This window comes from Crinia signifera, chromosome 7 (genome assembly GCF_055691185.1).
Source record: "Crinia signifera chromosome 7, ASM5569118v1, whole genome shotgun sequence".
In the NCBI taxonomy this organism is placed as follows: domain Eukaryota; kingdom Metazoa; phylum Chordata; class Amphibia; order Anura; family Myobatrachidae; genus Crinia; species Crinia signifera.
This window is the reverse complement of record NC_139223.1, coordinates 11,223,987-11,235,905: the sequence shown is the minus strand read 5'-3', so window position 1 is coordinate 11,235,905 and position 11,919 is coordinate 11,223,987. Positions and strand designations below refer to the sequence as shown.

The 11,919-nt window shown below is 50.7% G+C and overlaps 1 protein-coding gene across 1 annotated transcript in view; it reads left to right on the top strand.

Annotated features, from left to right (window-relative positions):
* Window positions 1–268: 268 nt before the first annotated feature.
* Window positions 269–11,919, top strand: part of LOC146019759 (guanylate-binding protein 6-like) — a 46,097-nt gene continuing 34,446 nt past the window's right edge. Inside the window, exons 1-4 of the mRNA XM_083152291.1 lie at window positions 269–660; window positions 753–880; window positions 4,719–4,828; window positions 11,627–11,832. Coding sequence (XP_083008417.1) covers window positions 486–660; window positions 753–880; window positions 4,719–4,828; window positions 11,627–11,832 — 619 coding nt within the window. The 5' untranslated portion in view covers window positions 269–485. The remainder of the gene's footprint in view (window positions 661–752; window positions 881–4,718; window positions 4,829–11,626; window positions 11,833–11,919) is intronic.

Sequence of the window (11,919 nt, the reverse complement as noted above, 5' to 3'; positions counted from 1 at the left end):
GGTCTGGACTCCCCACTTTCAAACAAGGTTGCCCTTGAGTATGTAGGTTCCAGAATAGGGGAGATCATTCACATTGATTTGCCTAATTTGGCATGGGAGGCTGGCCATGTTGACTGAATGAAGGTCAACATGGCTAAGGATGATGGGTCGGAAGGTCGACACAAGCATTAGGTCAACAATAAGAAGGTCAAGTTTTTCATGGTTTTTTTGTCCTAAATGTCATCATAGTCAACGTTGATACTCTCTAAGTCGCATCCACTCATATGGCTCACTGCGCTTGTTATGCTTTGGCCATGGTGCCTCGCTACGCTCACCACCCATTGTACAAGCCACATCTCCGATAATTACTGTCACTGGCCAGGTTTCTGCTATGGTGGGCTATGAATAAATCACTGAGGTGGTAGCATAATATGCCACTGATTCCGCACTTCTGTAATGATCTGATTGTGCTTTGTCCAAGCTAAGGTGGTGACTAAGGACTGACTATGGAGGCCCCATTGTGTCTGATTGAGAACCCTGAAAATGGCAAATTCCGGGTAAATCCTGAAGCGATTGACGTCCTTTCCCGGATCAGCCAGCCGGTGGTGGTGGTGGCAATTGTGGGCCTGTATCGCACAGGAAAGTCCTATCTGATGAACAAGCTGGCTGGTGCCCAGAGAGGTGAGAGTTCTGATAGGAGCCTGGGGTTATGGGCAGGGGTTTGGCCTGGCCTGGACTTGTATATAATATAAATAACGTTCTTGTGTTTGCAGGGTTTGATTTGGGCTCAAATGTCGAAGCTAAGACCAAGGGCATCTGGATGTGGTGTCGTCCCCACCCCACCAAGTACAATCACACCCTGGTTCTGCTGGACACAGAAGGGCTGGGGGATGTAGCGAAGGTGAGGCAATAGGGAGATAATGACAGTGGCAGGTGAAATATATTATACACTTCAGTGTCTACTCATTCTATACTGTATACATGTTATCATGGTGATGTAATAGACAGGTCAGGGATAGACTTCCTATGCTCCGTACATGCAGCACAGTTGGCATAGTAGTTACCATTACTGTGTGACATCACCAAGGTCTTGGGTTTGATTATCACTCAGCCCCTGTCTGTGTGGGGTTGGTATGTTCTCCTGGCATTTGCTCAAGTTTCCTACCCATTCTCCAGAAAGAGATTGATAGTATAATAGCATAATTATGCCACACAGCAATGCCCCTTACACATTATACCAAACTGTAATGCCCCTTACACACTATTCCCTTACACAAATCTACCACAAATGCATACCCTCCAACATGACCCATTCCATTAGGTACAAAATGCTCTGCTTCTGGACTTCTTCCTTAATTTAGGATTGCCTTCACCTTTGCTGGAACACCGTTATCATCACTGAACTAGTTCAACACAGGTGACTGCAATTATCCATTAAGAAAGAAGTCCAGGAACAGAGCATTTTGTACCTAATGGAATGGGTCATGTTAGATGATATGCAAATGAGTAGTGCCCTCATACACAGTGCATCCGGAAAGTATTCACAGCCCTTCACTTTTTCCACATTTTGTTATGTTATAGCCTTATTTCAGAATGGAAAAGAAATAATAATTTTTCCCTCAAAATTCTACACACAAAACCCCATAATGACAACGTGAAAAAAAGTTTTTGGGAGATTTTTGCAAATGTATTAAGAATAAAAAACAAAGAAATCAAATGTACAGAAGTTTTCACAGCCTTTGCCATCAAGCACAAAATTTAACTCAGGTGCCTCCTGTTTCCATGGATCATCCTTGAGATGTACCTAAAGCTTAATTGGAGTCCATCTGTGGTAAATTCAGTTGATTGTACATGATTTGGGAAGGCACACACCTGTCTATATAAGGTCCCACACTTGTCCGTGCATGTCAGAAGCCAAGCATGAAGTAAAATAAATTGTCTGTAGACCTCCGAGACAGGATTGTCTTGAGGCACAAATCTGGGGAAGGGTACAGAAACATATCTGCTGCTTTAAAGGTCCCAAATGAGCACAGTGGCCTCCATCATCGGTAAATGGAAGACGTTTGGAAACCACCAGGACTCTTCCTAGAGCTGGCCAGCCGTCTAAACTGAGCGATCGGGGGAGAAGGGCCCTAGGCAGGGAGGTGACCGAGAACCTGATGGTCACTCTGTCAGAGCTACAGAAGTCCTCTGTGGAGAGAGAAGAACCTTCCAGAAGGACATCTCTGCAGCAATCCACCAATCAGGCCTGTATGGTAGAGCGGCCAGATGAAAGCCACTCCTTAGTAAAAAAAAACACATGGCAGCCCATCTGGAGTTTGCCCCAGTGCACCAGATGACCTCTAAGAACATGAGAAACAAAATTCTCTGGTCTGATGTGACAAAGATTGAACTCTTTGCTGTGAATGTCAGGTGTTATGTTTGGAGAAAAACAGGCACCGCTCATTAGAGCCCAATACATCCCTACAGTGAAGCATGGTGGTGGCAGCATCATGCTGTGGGGATTTTTTTCAATCCCGCAGTGGATGGGCCGACATATTTGCGCAAATGTGTGCTAAGAACTTCAATTATACTCCATGTTAATTGTTAGAGTTTATCAAAATTATTTTTACTATCAGTGCTCTTAGCACCTAGAGTGTGCATCAGTATTGTTCTCTTTTTTTCCTGGAAGGGATTTTTTTCAATGGCAGGAACTGGGTAACTAGTCAGGATAGAGGGAAAGATGAATGCAGCAATTTAACGAGACATCCTGGATGAGAACCTGCTCCAGAGCGCTCCTGACCTCATACTGGGGCGACGGTTCATCTGTCAGCAGGACAACGACCCTAAGCACACAGCCAGGATATCACAGGAGTGGCTTCAGGACAACTCTGTGAATGTCCTTGAGTGGCCCAGCCAGAGCCCAGACTTGAATCTGATTGAACATCTCTGGAAAGATCTTAAAATGGCTGTGCCCCGACGCTTTCCATCCAACCTGATGGAGCTTGAGAGGAACGGGCGAAACTGCCCAAAGACAGGTGTGCCAAGCTTGTCGCATCATATTCCTATATACTTGAAGCTGTAATTTCTGCCAAAGGTGCATCAACAAAGTAATGAGTAAAATCTGTGAATACTTATGTAAATGTGATTTCTTAGTTTTCTCTTTTAAAAAAATTTGAAACGTCTCCCAAAAACTGTTTTCATGTTGTCATTATGGGGTATTGTGTGTAGAATTTTGAGGGGAAAATTAATCTGTTCCATTTTGACATAAGGCTGTAACATAACAAAATGTGAAGAAAGTGAAGCGCTGGGAATACTTTCTGGATGCACTGTACATAATGCCACAGAATAATGCCCTTTATACATTATGCCACACCAAAAATTATTCCCACAAAAGAGGGTGAGCTCAATGCATTGATTCCAGGTAATAGTGCCGGGTTTCTTCAGGAACAATTGTCTGTAATGTTAGTAGTGGTGCAGTAGGCAGAGCAGGAGAAAGGTGCACCACCATTGTTCTACACAGCAGCTGGAGGCGCTCAAACATAAATATGATTGCGGATAGTTGCAAACTTATCTAACCACGAGTCAAAAGCGTTGTGGGGCAGGCACCGTCCACACCACTCTAGTTATGGCCCAGAGTAGAAGCTCCATTGGGGCTCTGGCTGCGACTGATCAAATATTCTAAGTAAAGTGCTTTGGGATAGGAGCTGGTTCATGTTTGTAAGTAAAACAAAAAAGTAGGCAACTGGGCAAAACCATTCTGCACTGAAGGGTGGGTGGAGGGGGCAGATGTAACATGTGCAGAGAGTTAGATTTGGATGAGTTATATTATTCTGTGCAGGCAGGGCTGGTGCAAGGCAACTAAGTGCCCCAGACAGTTTTGTGGGGGGTGGGTGGTTGCCGTGCCGCCCCACCATTGTCAATCTTCACAGATGGTGTGCAGAAGGGGGGTTCTAACAGTGACCGCTGCTTACCTGCTTCAGGGGGTGCGAGTGTAGAAATGTACTACTCGTGTGGCTGGGGGTGGGGTGTGGCACTACTCACAGCCGCTGCTGTACTGTTCTACAGGTGGGGTGGGGGGGGGGAGTGTGTTACTCATGGCTGGGGGCGGGAGGGAGGGGGTGGGTTGTGCGAGTGAGACCTTACATTTCCTTGAAGATAATTCCCCAGGCCGGCTGGGATGGATGGGCGGCTGCATTCCTGCTCCTTTCCAATTTGGTACCGCCCTCCAGTGGCCCTGTGTGCAGGGTAAATACTGGCTGCTTTGCATGTAGCCCACACATGTTAACGACAGAGAGGAGAAGCAGTTGGACGTCTAAGGGGGTGGGGTCTAATTGCATCATTAAGCCCTGCCCCGTGCAAGGAAAATGTCACAATTGGATAACAAAGGGTCTAAATAAAACACTTAGCATGAATAGCTTAATTAGGCCCCTCCCCTATTGTATTTATTGCTGCATGTTGCCCTCTTTACTAGGAAGTGGGCAGAAGGTGGGAGGGTGGGCTTCTCTTCCAGGGGCCTGGGGGGAATACCCAAAAAAATCTGCTGTCTCCCACATGATCTGGGAGAGAGGGCAAGTATTCCGCAGGGCAGAATGGTTTTGCCCAGTTGCTTGCTTTCTTTTTTTGCAATATTCAGGCCCAAGGTGTGCGCTATATGACGGCTGATAAATAAGTGTCCGTATAAACTAAATGAACAATATATCTTCATTCCATTGATCTCTGTGCTGTGTTGGTGAGGATACTGTGACATTTTGTTACAGGGGGACAAGAAGAATGACACGTGGATCTTCTGTCTGGCCGTCCTGCTGAGCAGTGCCTTCGTCTATAACAGCAGAGGGATCATTGATGAGGACGCCATTGAAAAGCTTCGGTATCCTTACATGACCTATAAACAATATAGTTAAGGCCTGGTTCTGGGTATTGCATAGTGCAGCTGGCTCTGAGTAGCGTATGCTGCAGCTGGCTCTGAGTAGTTCATGCTGCAGCTGGATCTGGGTAGCGCATACTGCACCTGGCTCTGAGTAGTGCATGCTGCAGCTGGCTCTGAGTAGCAATGGCCTGACTGAGTAGTGCATGCTGCAGCTGGCTCTTAGTAGCGCAGGACTGGCTCTGAGTAGTGCATGCTGCAGCTGGCTCTGAGTAGTGCATGCTTCAGCTGGCTCTGAGTAGCACAGGACTGGCTCTGAGTAGCGCATGCTGCAGCTGGCTCTGAGTAGCGCAGAACTGGCTCTGAGTAGCGCATGCTGCAGCTGGCTCTGAGTAGCGCAGGACTGGCTCTGAGTAGCGCATGCTGCAGCTGGCTCTAAGTAGCGCATACTGCAGCTGGCTCTGAGTAATGCAGGACTGGCTCTGAGTAGTGCATGCTGCAGCTGGCTCTGAGTAGCGCAGGACTGGCTCTGAGTAGTGTATGCTGCAGCTGGCTCTGAGTAGCGCATGCTGCAGCTGGCTCTGAGTAGCGCCGGACTGGCTCTGTGTAGTGCATGCTGCAGCTGGCTCTGAGTAGTGCATACTGCAGCTGGCTCTGAGTAGTGCATGCTTCAGCTGGCTCTGAGTAGCGCAGGACTGGCTCTGAGTAGCGCATGCTGCAGCTGGCTTTGAGTAGTGCAGGCCTGGCTCTGAGTAGTGCATGCTGCAGCTGGCTCTGTGTAGCACATGCTGCAGTTGGCTCTGAGTAGCACATGTTGCAGTTGGCTCTGAGTAGCGCATGCTGCAGCTGGCTCTAAGTAGTGCATGCTGCATCTGGCTCTGGGAAGCGCATGCTGCAGTTGGCTCTGGCAAGTGCATACTGCAGCTGGCTCTGAGTAGCACAGGCCTGATTGAGTAGCACATGTTGCAGCTGGCACTGAGTAGCGCAGTTTAGAGAAGTGGGGGAGGATCTGCACAGACCAGATTTGTTTAAGATAAGTAGTGTTACCAATATAAATAACTACTGTCTGAATAATGCAGGTAGTTATAAGATTGGCCCAGCGTTCAGTAACAATAACTGAGCAAAGGGTTTTTGTTTGCTGAGAGGCAAACCACAAGAAAGAAGACACTTTTTGGATGCACTCACCACCCATATGCGATTTGCATATGGGTGGTGAGTGTGTACTACAATGCATATGGATGGTGGGTGTGTACGGCACTGCATATGGGTGGTGAGTGTGCACAGCACTGCATATGGATGGTGGGTGTGTACGGCACTGCATATGGGTGGTGAGTGTGCACAGCACTGCATATGGGTGGTGGGTGTGTACGGCACTGCATATGGGTGGTGGGTGTGTACGGCACTGCATATGGGTGGTGGGTGTGCACGGCTCTGCATATGGGTGGTGGGTGTGTACGGCACTGCATATGGGTGGTGGGTGTGCACGGCTCTGCATATGGGTGGTGAGTGTGTACGGCTCTGCATATGGGTGGTGAGTGTGTACGGCTCTGCATATGGGTGGTGAGTGTGTACGGCTCTGCATATGGGTGGTGAGTGTGTACGGCTCTGCATATGGGTGGTGAGTGTGTACGGCTCTGCATATGGGTGGTGAGTGTGTACGGCTCTGCATATGGGTGTTGAGTGTGTACGGCTCTGCATATGGGTGGTGGGTGTGTACGGCTCTGCATATTGGTGGTGAGTGTGTACGTCACTGCATATGGGTGGTGGGTGTGTACGGCTCTGCATATGGGTGGTGAGTGTGTACGGCTCTGCATATGGGTGGTGGGTGTGTGCGGCTCTGCATATGGGTGGTGGGTGTGTACGGCTCTGCAGATGGGTGGTGAGTGTGTACGGCTCTGCATATGGGTGGTGAGTGTGTGCGGCACTGCATATGGGTGGTGAGTGTGTACGGCTCTGCAGATGGGTGGTGAGTGTGTACGGCTCTGCATATGGGTGTTGAGTGTGTACGGCTCTGCATATGGGTGTTGAGTGTGTACGGCTCTGCATATTGGTGGTGAGTGTGTACGTCACTGCATATGGGTGGTGGGTGTGTACGGCACTGCATATGGGTGGTGGGTGTGTACGGCTCTGCATATGGGTGGTGGGTGTGTACGGCTCTGCATATGTGTGGTGAGTGTGTACGGCTCTGCATATGGGTGGTGAGTGTGTACGGCTCTGCATATGGGTGGTGAGTGTGTACGGCTCTGCAGATGGGTGGTGAGTGTGTACGGCTCTGCATATGGGTGGTGAGTGTGTACGGCTCTGCATATGGGTGGTGAGTGTGTACGGCTCTGCATATTGGTGGTGGGTGTGTACGTCACTGCATATGGTTGTTGAGTGTGTACGGCTCTGCATATTGGTGGTGAGTGTGTACGGCACTGCATATGGGTGGTGAGTGTGTACGGCTCTGCATATGGGTGGTGGGTGTGTACGGCTCTGCATATGGGTGGTGAGTGTGTACGGCTCTGCATATGGGTGGTGAGTGTGTACGGCTCTGCATATGGGTGGTGGGTGTGTACGGCTCTGCATATGGGTGTTGAGTGTGTACGGCTCTGCATATGGGTGGTGGGTGTGTACGGCTCTGCATATGGGTGGTGGGTGTGTACGGCTCTGCATATGGGTGGTGGGTGTGTACGGCTCTGCATATGGGTGTTGAGTGTGTACGGCTCTGCATATGGGTGGTGAGTGTGTACGGCTCTGCATATGGGTGGTGGGTGTGTACGGCTCTGCATATGGGTGGTGAGTGTGTACTACAATGCATATGGATGGTGGGTGTGTACGGCACTGCATATGGGTGGTGAGTGTGCACAGCACTGCATATGGGTGGTGGGTGTGTACGGCTCTGCATATGGGTGGTGAGTGTGCACAGCACTGCATATGGGTGGTGGGTGTGCACGGCTCTGCATATGGGTGGTGAGTGTGTACGGCTCTGCATATGGGTGGTGAGTGTGTACGGCTCTGCATATGGGTGGTGAGTGTGTACGGCTCTGCATATGGGTGGTGAGTGTGTACGGCTCTGCATATGGGTGGTGAGTGTGTACGGCTCTGCATATGGGTGGTGAGTGTGTACGGCTCTGCAGATGGGTGGTGAGTGTGTACGGCTCTGCATATGGGTGGTGGGTGTGTACGGCTCTGCATATGGGTGGTGAGTGTGTACGTCACTGCATATGGGTGGTGGGTGTGTACGGCTCTGCATATGGGTGGTGAGTGTGTACGGCTCTGCAGATGGGTGGTGAGTGTGTACGGCTCTGCATATGGGTGGTGGGTGTGTACGGCTCTGCATATGGGTGTTGAGTGTGTACGGCTCTGCATATGGGTGTTGAGTGTGTACGGCTCTGCATATTGGTGGTGAGTGTGTACGTCACTGCATATTGGTGGTGAGTGTGTACGTCACTGCATATGGGTGGTGGGTGTGTACGGCTCTGCATATGGGTGGTGAGTGTGTACGGCTCTGCATATGGGTGGTGAGTGTGTACGTCACTGCATATTGGTGGTGAGTGTGTACGTCACTGCATATGGGTGTTGAGTGTGTACGGCTCTGCATATTGGTGGTGAGTGTGTACGGCTCTGCATATGGGTGGTGGGTGTGTACGACTCTGCATATGGGTGGTGAGTGTGTACGTCACTGCATATGGGTTTTGAGTGTGTACGGCTCTGCATATTGGTGGTGAGTGTGTACGGCTCTGCATATGAGTGGTGGGTGTGTACGGCTCTGCATATAGGTGGTGGGTGTGTACGGCTCTGCATATGGGTGGTGAGTGTGTACGGCTCTGCATATGGGTGGTGGGTGTGTACGACTCTGCATATGGGTGGTGAGTGTGTACGACTCTGCATATGGGTGGTGAGTGTGTACAGCATTGCATATGGGTGTTGAGTGTGTACGGCTCTGCATCTGGGTGGTGAGTGTGTACGACTCTGCATATGGGTGGTGAGTGTGTACGACTCTGCATATGGGTGGTGGGTGTGTACGGCTCTGCATCTGGGTGGTGAGTGTGTACGACTCTGCATATGGGTGGTGAGTGTGTACGACTCTGCATATGGGTGGTGAGTGTGTACGGCTCTGCATATGGGTGGTGAGTGTGTACAGCACTGCATATGGGTGGTGAGTGTGTACAGCACTGCATATGGGTGGTGGGTGTGTACAGCACTGCATATGGGTGGTGAGTGTGTAGAGCACTGCATATGGGTGGTGGGTGTGTACGGCACTGCATATGGGTGGTGAGTGTGTACTACAATGCATATGGGTGGTGAGTGTGTACGGCTCTGCATATGGGTGGTGAGTGTGTACGGCTCTGCATATGGGTGGTGAGTGTGTACGGCTCTGCATATGGGTGGTGGGTGGGTGTGTACGGCACTGCATATGGGTGGTGGGTGTGTACGGCTCTGCATATGGGTGGTGGGTGGGTGTGTACGGCACTGCATATGGGTGGTGGGTGTGTACGGCTCTGCATATGGGTGGTGAGTGTGTACGGCTCTGCATATGGGTGGTGAGTGTGTACGACTCTGCATATGGGTGGTGGGTGTGTACGGCTCTGCATATGGGTGGTGAGTGTGTACGGCTCTGCATATGGGTGGTGAGTGTGTATGGCTCTGCATATGGGTGGTGGGTGTGTACGGCACTGCATATGGGTGTTGAGTGTGTACGGCTCTGCATATGGGTGGTGAGTGTGTACGGCTCTGCATATGGGTGGTGAGTGTGTACGGCACTGCATATGGGTGGTGGGTGTGTATGGCTCTGCATATGGGTGGTGGGTGTGTACGGCTCTGCATATGTGTGGTGAGTGTGTACGACTCTGCATATGGGTGGTGGGTGTGTACGGCTCTGCATATGGGTGGTGAGTGTGTACGACTCTGCATATGGGTGGTGAGTGTGTACAGCATTGCATCTGGGTGCTGAGTGTGTACGGCACTGCATCTGGGTGGTGAGTGTGTACGACTCTGCATATGGGTGGTGAGTGTGTACGGCTCTGCATATGGGTGGTGAGTGTGTGCGGCACTGCATATGGGTGGTGGGTGTGTACGGCTCTGCATATGTGTGGTGAGTGTGTACGACTCTGCATATGGATGGTGGGTGTGTACGGCTCTGCATATGGGTGGTGAGTGTGTACGGCTCTGCATATGGGTGGTGGGTGTGTACGGCTCTGCATATGTGTGGTGAGTGTGTACGACTCTGCATATGGGTGGTGGGTGTGTACGGCTCTGCATATGGGTGGTGGGTGTGTACGGCTCTGCATATGTGTGGTGAGTGTGTACGACTCTGCATATGGGTGGTGGGTGTGTACGGCTCTGCATATGGGTGGTGGGTGTGTACGACTCTGCATATGGGTGGTGGGTGTGTACGGCTCTGCATATGGGTGGTGGGTGTGTACGGCTCTGCATATGGGTGGTGAGTGTGTACGGCACTGCATATGGGTGGTGGGTGTGTACGGCACTGCATATGGGTGGTGAGTGTGTACGGCACTGCATATAGGTGGTGAGTGTGTACGGCTCTGCATATTGGTGGTGAGTGTGTACGGCTCTGCATATGGGTGGTGGGTGTGTACGGCACTGCATATGGGTGGTGGGTGTGTACGACTCTGCATATGGGTGGTGGGTGTGTACAGCACTGCATATGGGTGGTGGGTGTGTACAGCACTGCATATGGGTGGTGGGTGTGTACAGCACTGCATATGGGTGGTGGGTGTGTATGGCTCTGCATATGGGTGGTGGGTGTGTATGGCTCTGCATATGGGTGGTGGGTGTGTATGGCTCTGCATATGGGTGTTGAGTGTGTATGGCTCTGCATATTGGTGGTGGGTGTGTACGGCTCTGCATATGGGTGGTGGGTGTGTATGGCTCTGCATATGGGTGGTGGGTGTGTATGGCTCTGCATATGGGTGGTGGGTGTGTATGGCTCTGCATATGGGTGGTGGGTGTGTACGACTCTGCATATGGGTGTTGAGTGTGTATGGCTCTGCATATTGGTGGTGGGTGTGTACGGCTCTGCATATGGGTGGTGGGTGTGTATGGCTCTGCATATGGGTGGTGGGTGTGTATGGCTCTGCATATGGGTGGTGGGTGTGTACGACTCTGCATATGGGTGTTGAGTGTGTATGGCTCTGCATATGGGTGTTGAGTGTGTATGGCTCTGCATATGGGTGGTGGGTGTGTATGGCTCTGCATATGGGTGGTGAGTGTGTACGTCACTGCATATGGGTGTTGAGTGTGTATGGCTCTGCATATGGGTGGTGAGTGTGTACGTCACTGCATATTGGTGGTGAGTGTGTACGGCTCTGCATATGGGTGGTGAGTGTGTACGGCTCTGCATATGGGTGGTGAGTGTGTACGTCACTGCATATTGGTGGTGAGTGTGTAGAGCACTGCATATGGGTGGTGGGTGTGTACGGCTCTGCATATGGGTGGTGGGTGGGTGTGTACGGCTCTGCATATGGGTGGTGGGTGTGTACGGCTCTGCATATGGCTTCGTGGAGGTGTATGGCTCTGATGTGGCTGGATGTGTACGGCTCTGCATATAGGTGAATGTGTATGGCTCTATCCCAAATGAAACCATCATGAACCCCACATTTTCCATATCTTCTAGTGGGTGCACAGGTGCAGCCATTACTGGCTACTAATTACTCCAATAGTGATAGTGAGGAGATCTGGGAAACATGCCCTGTTCCATGTTTCCGAGGACTGGAGACCATATAAGGTGCCACCGGTGTCTCTTGTCTTACTAGTGGACATAACTCTGCCTCTCGTATCCTTACTCACTACCACCAGATTTGTGGCGGAAATGTCTGATTTTATTAAGGTGAAAACTAAAAACAACGAAGATGAGGAAGATGAGTTCTCCAGGCACTTCCCCGACTTCATCTGGGCGGTCAGAGACTTAACCCTGAAGCTGGAGATAGACGGAAAGACAGTCACAGCGGATGACTATCTGGAGAACGCTCTGAAGCTGAAGAAAGGTGAGCAGTGGAGTAGAGCGATACCTCAGGGGTGTGGCTACAGTGAAACCACCCCTGAGGAATAACTGTTACACACTTACAGGTGTGTCCCCACTAAACTAACTA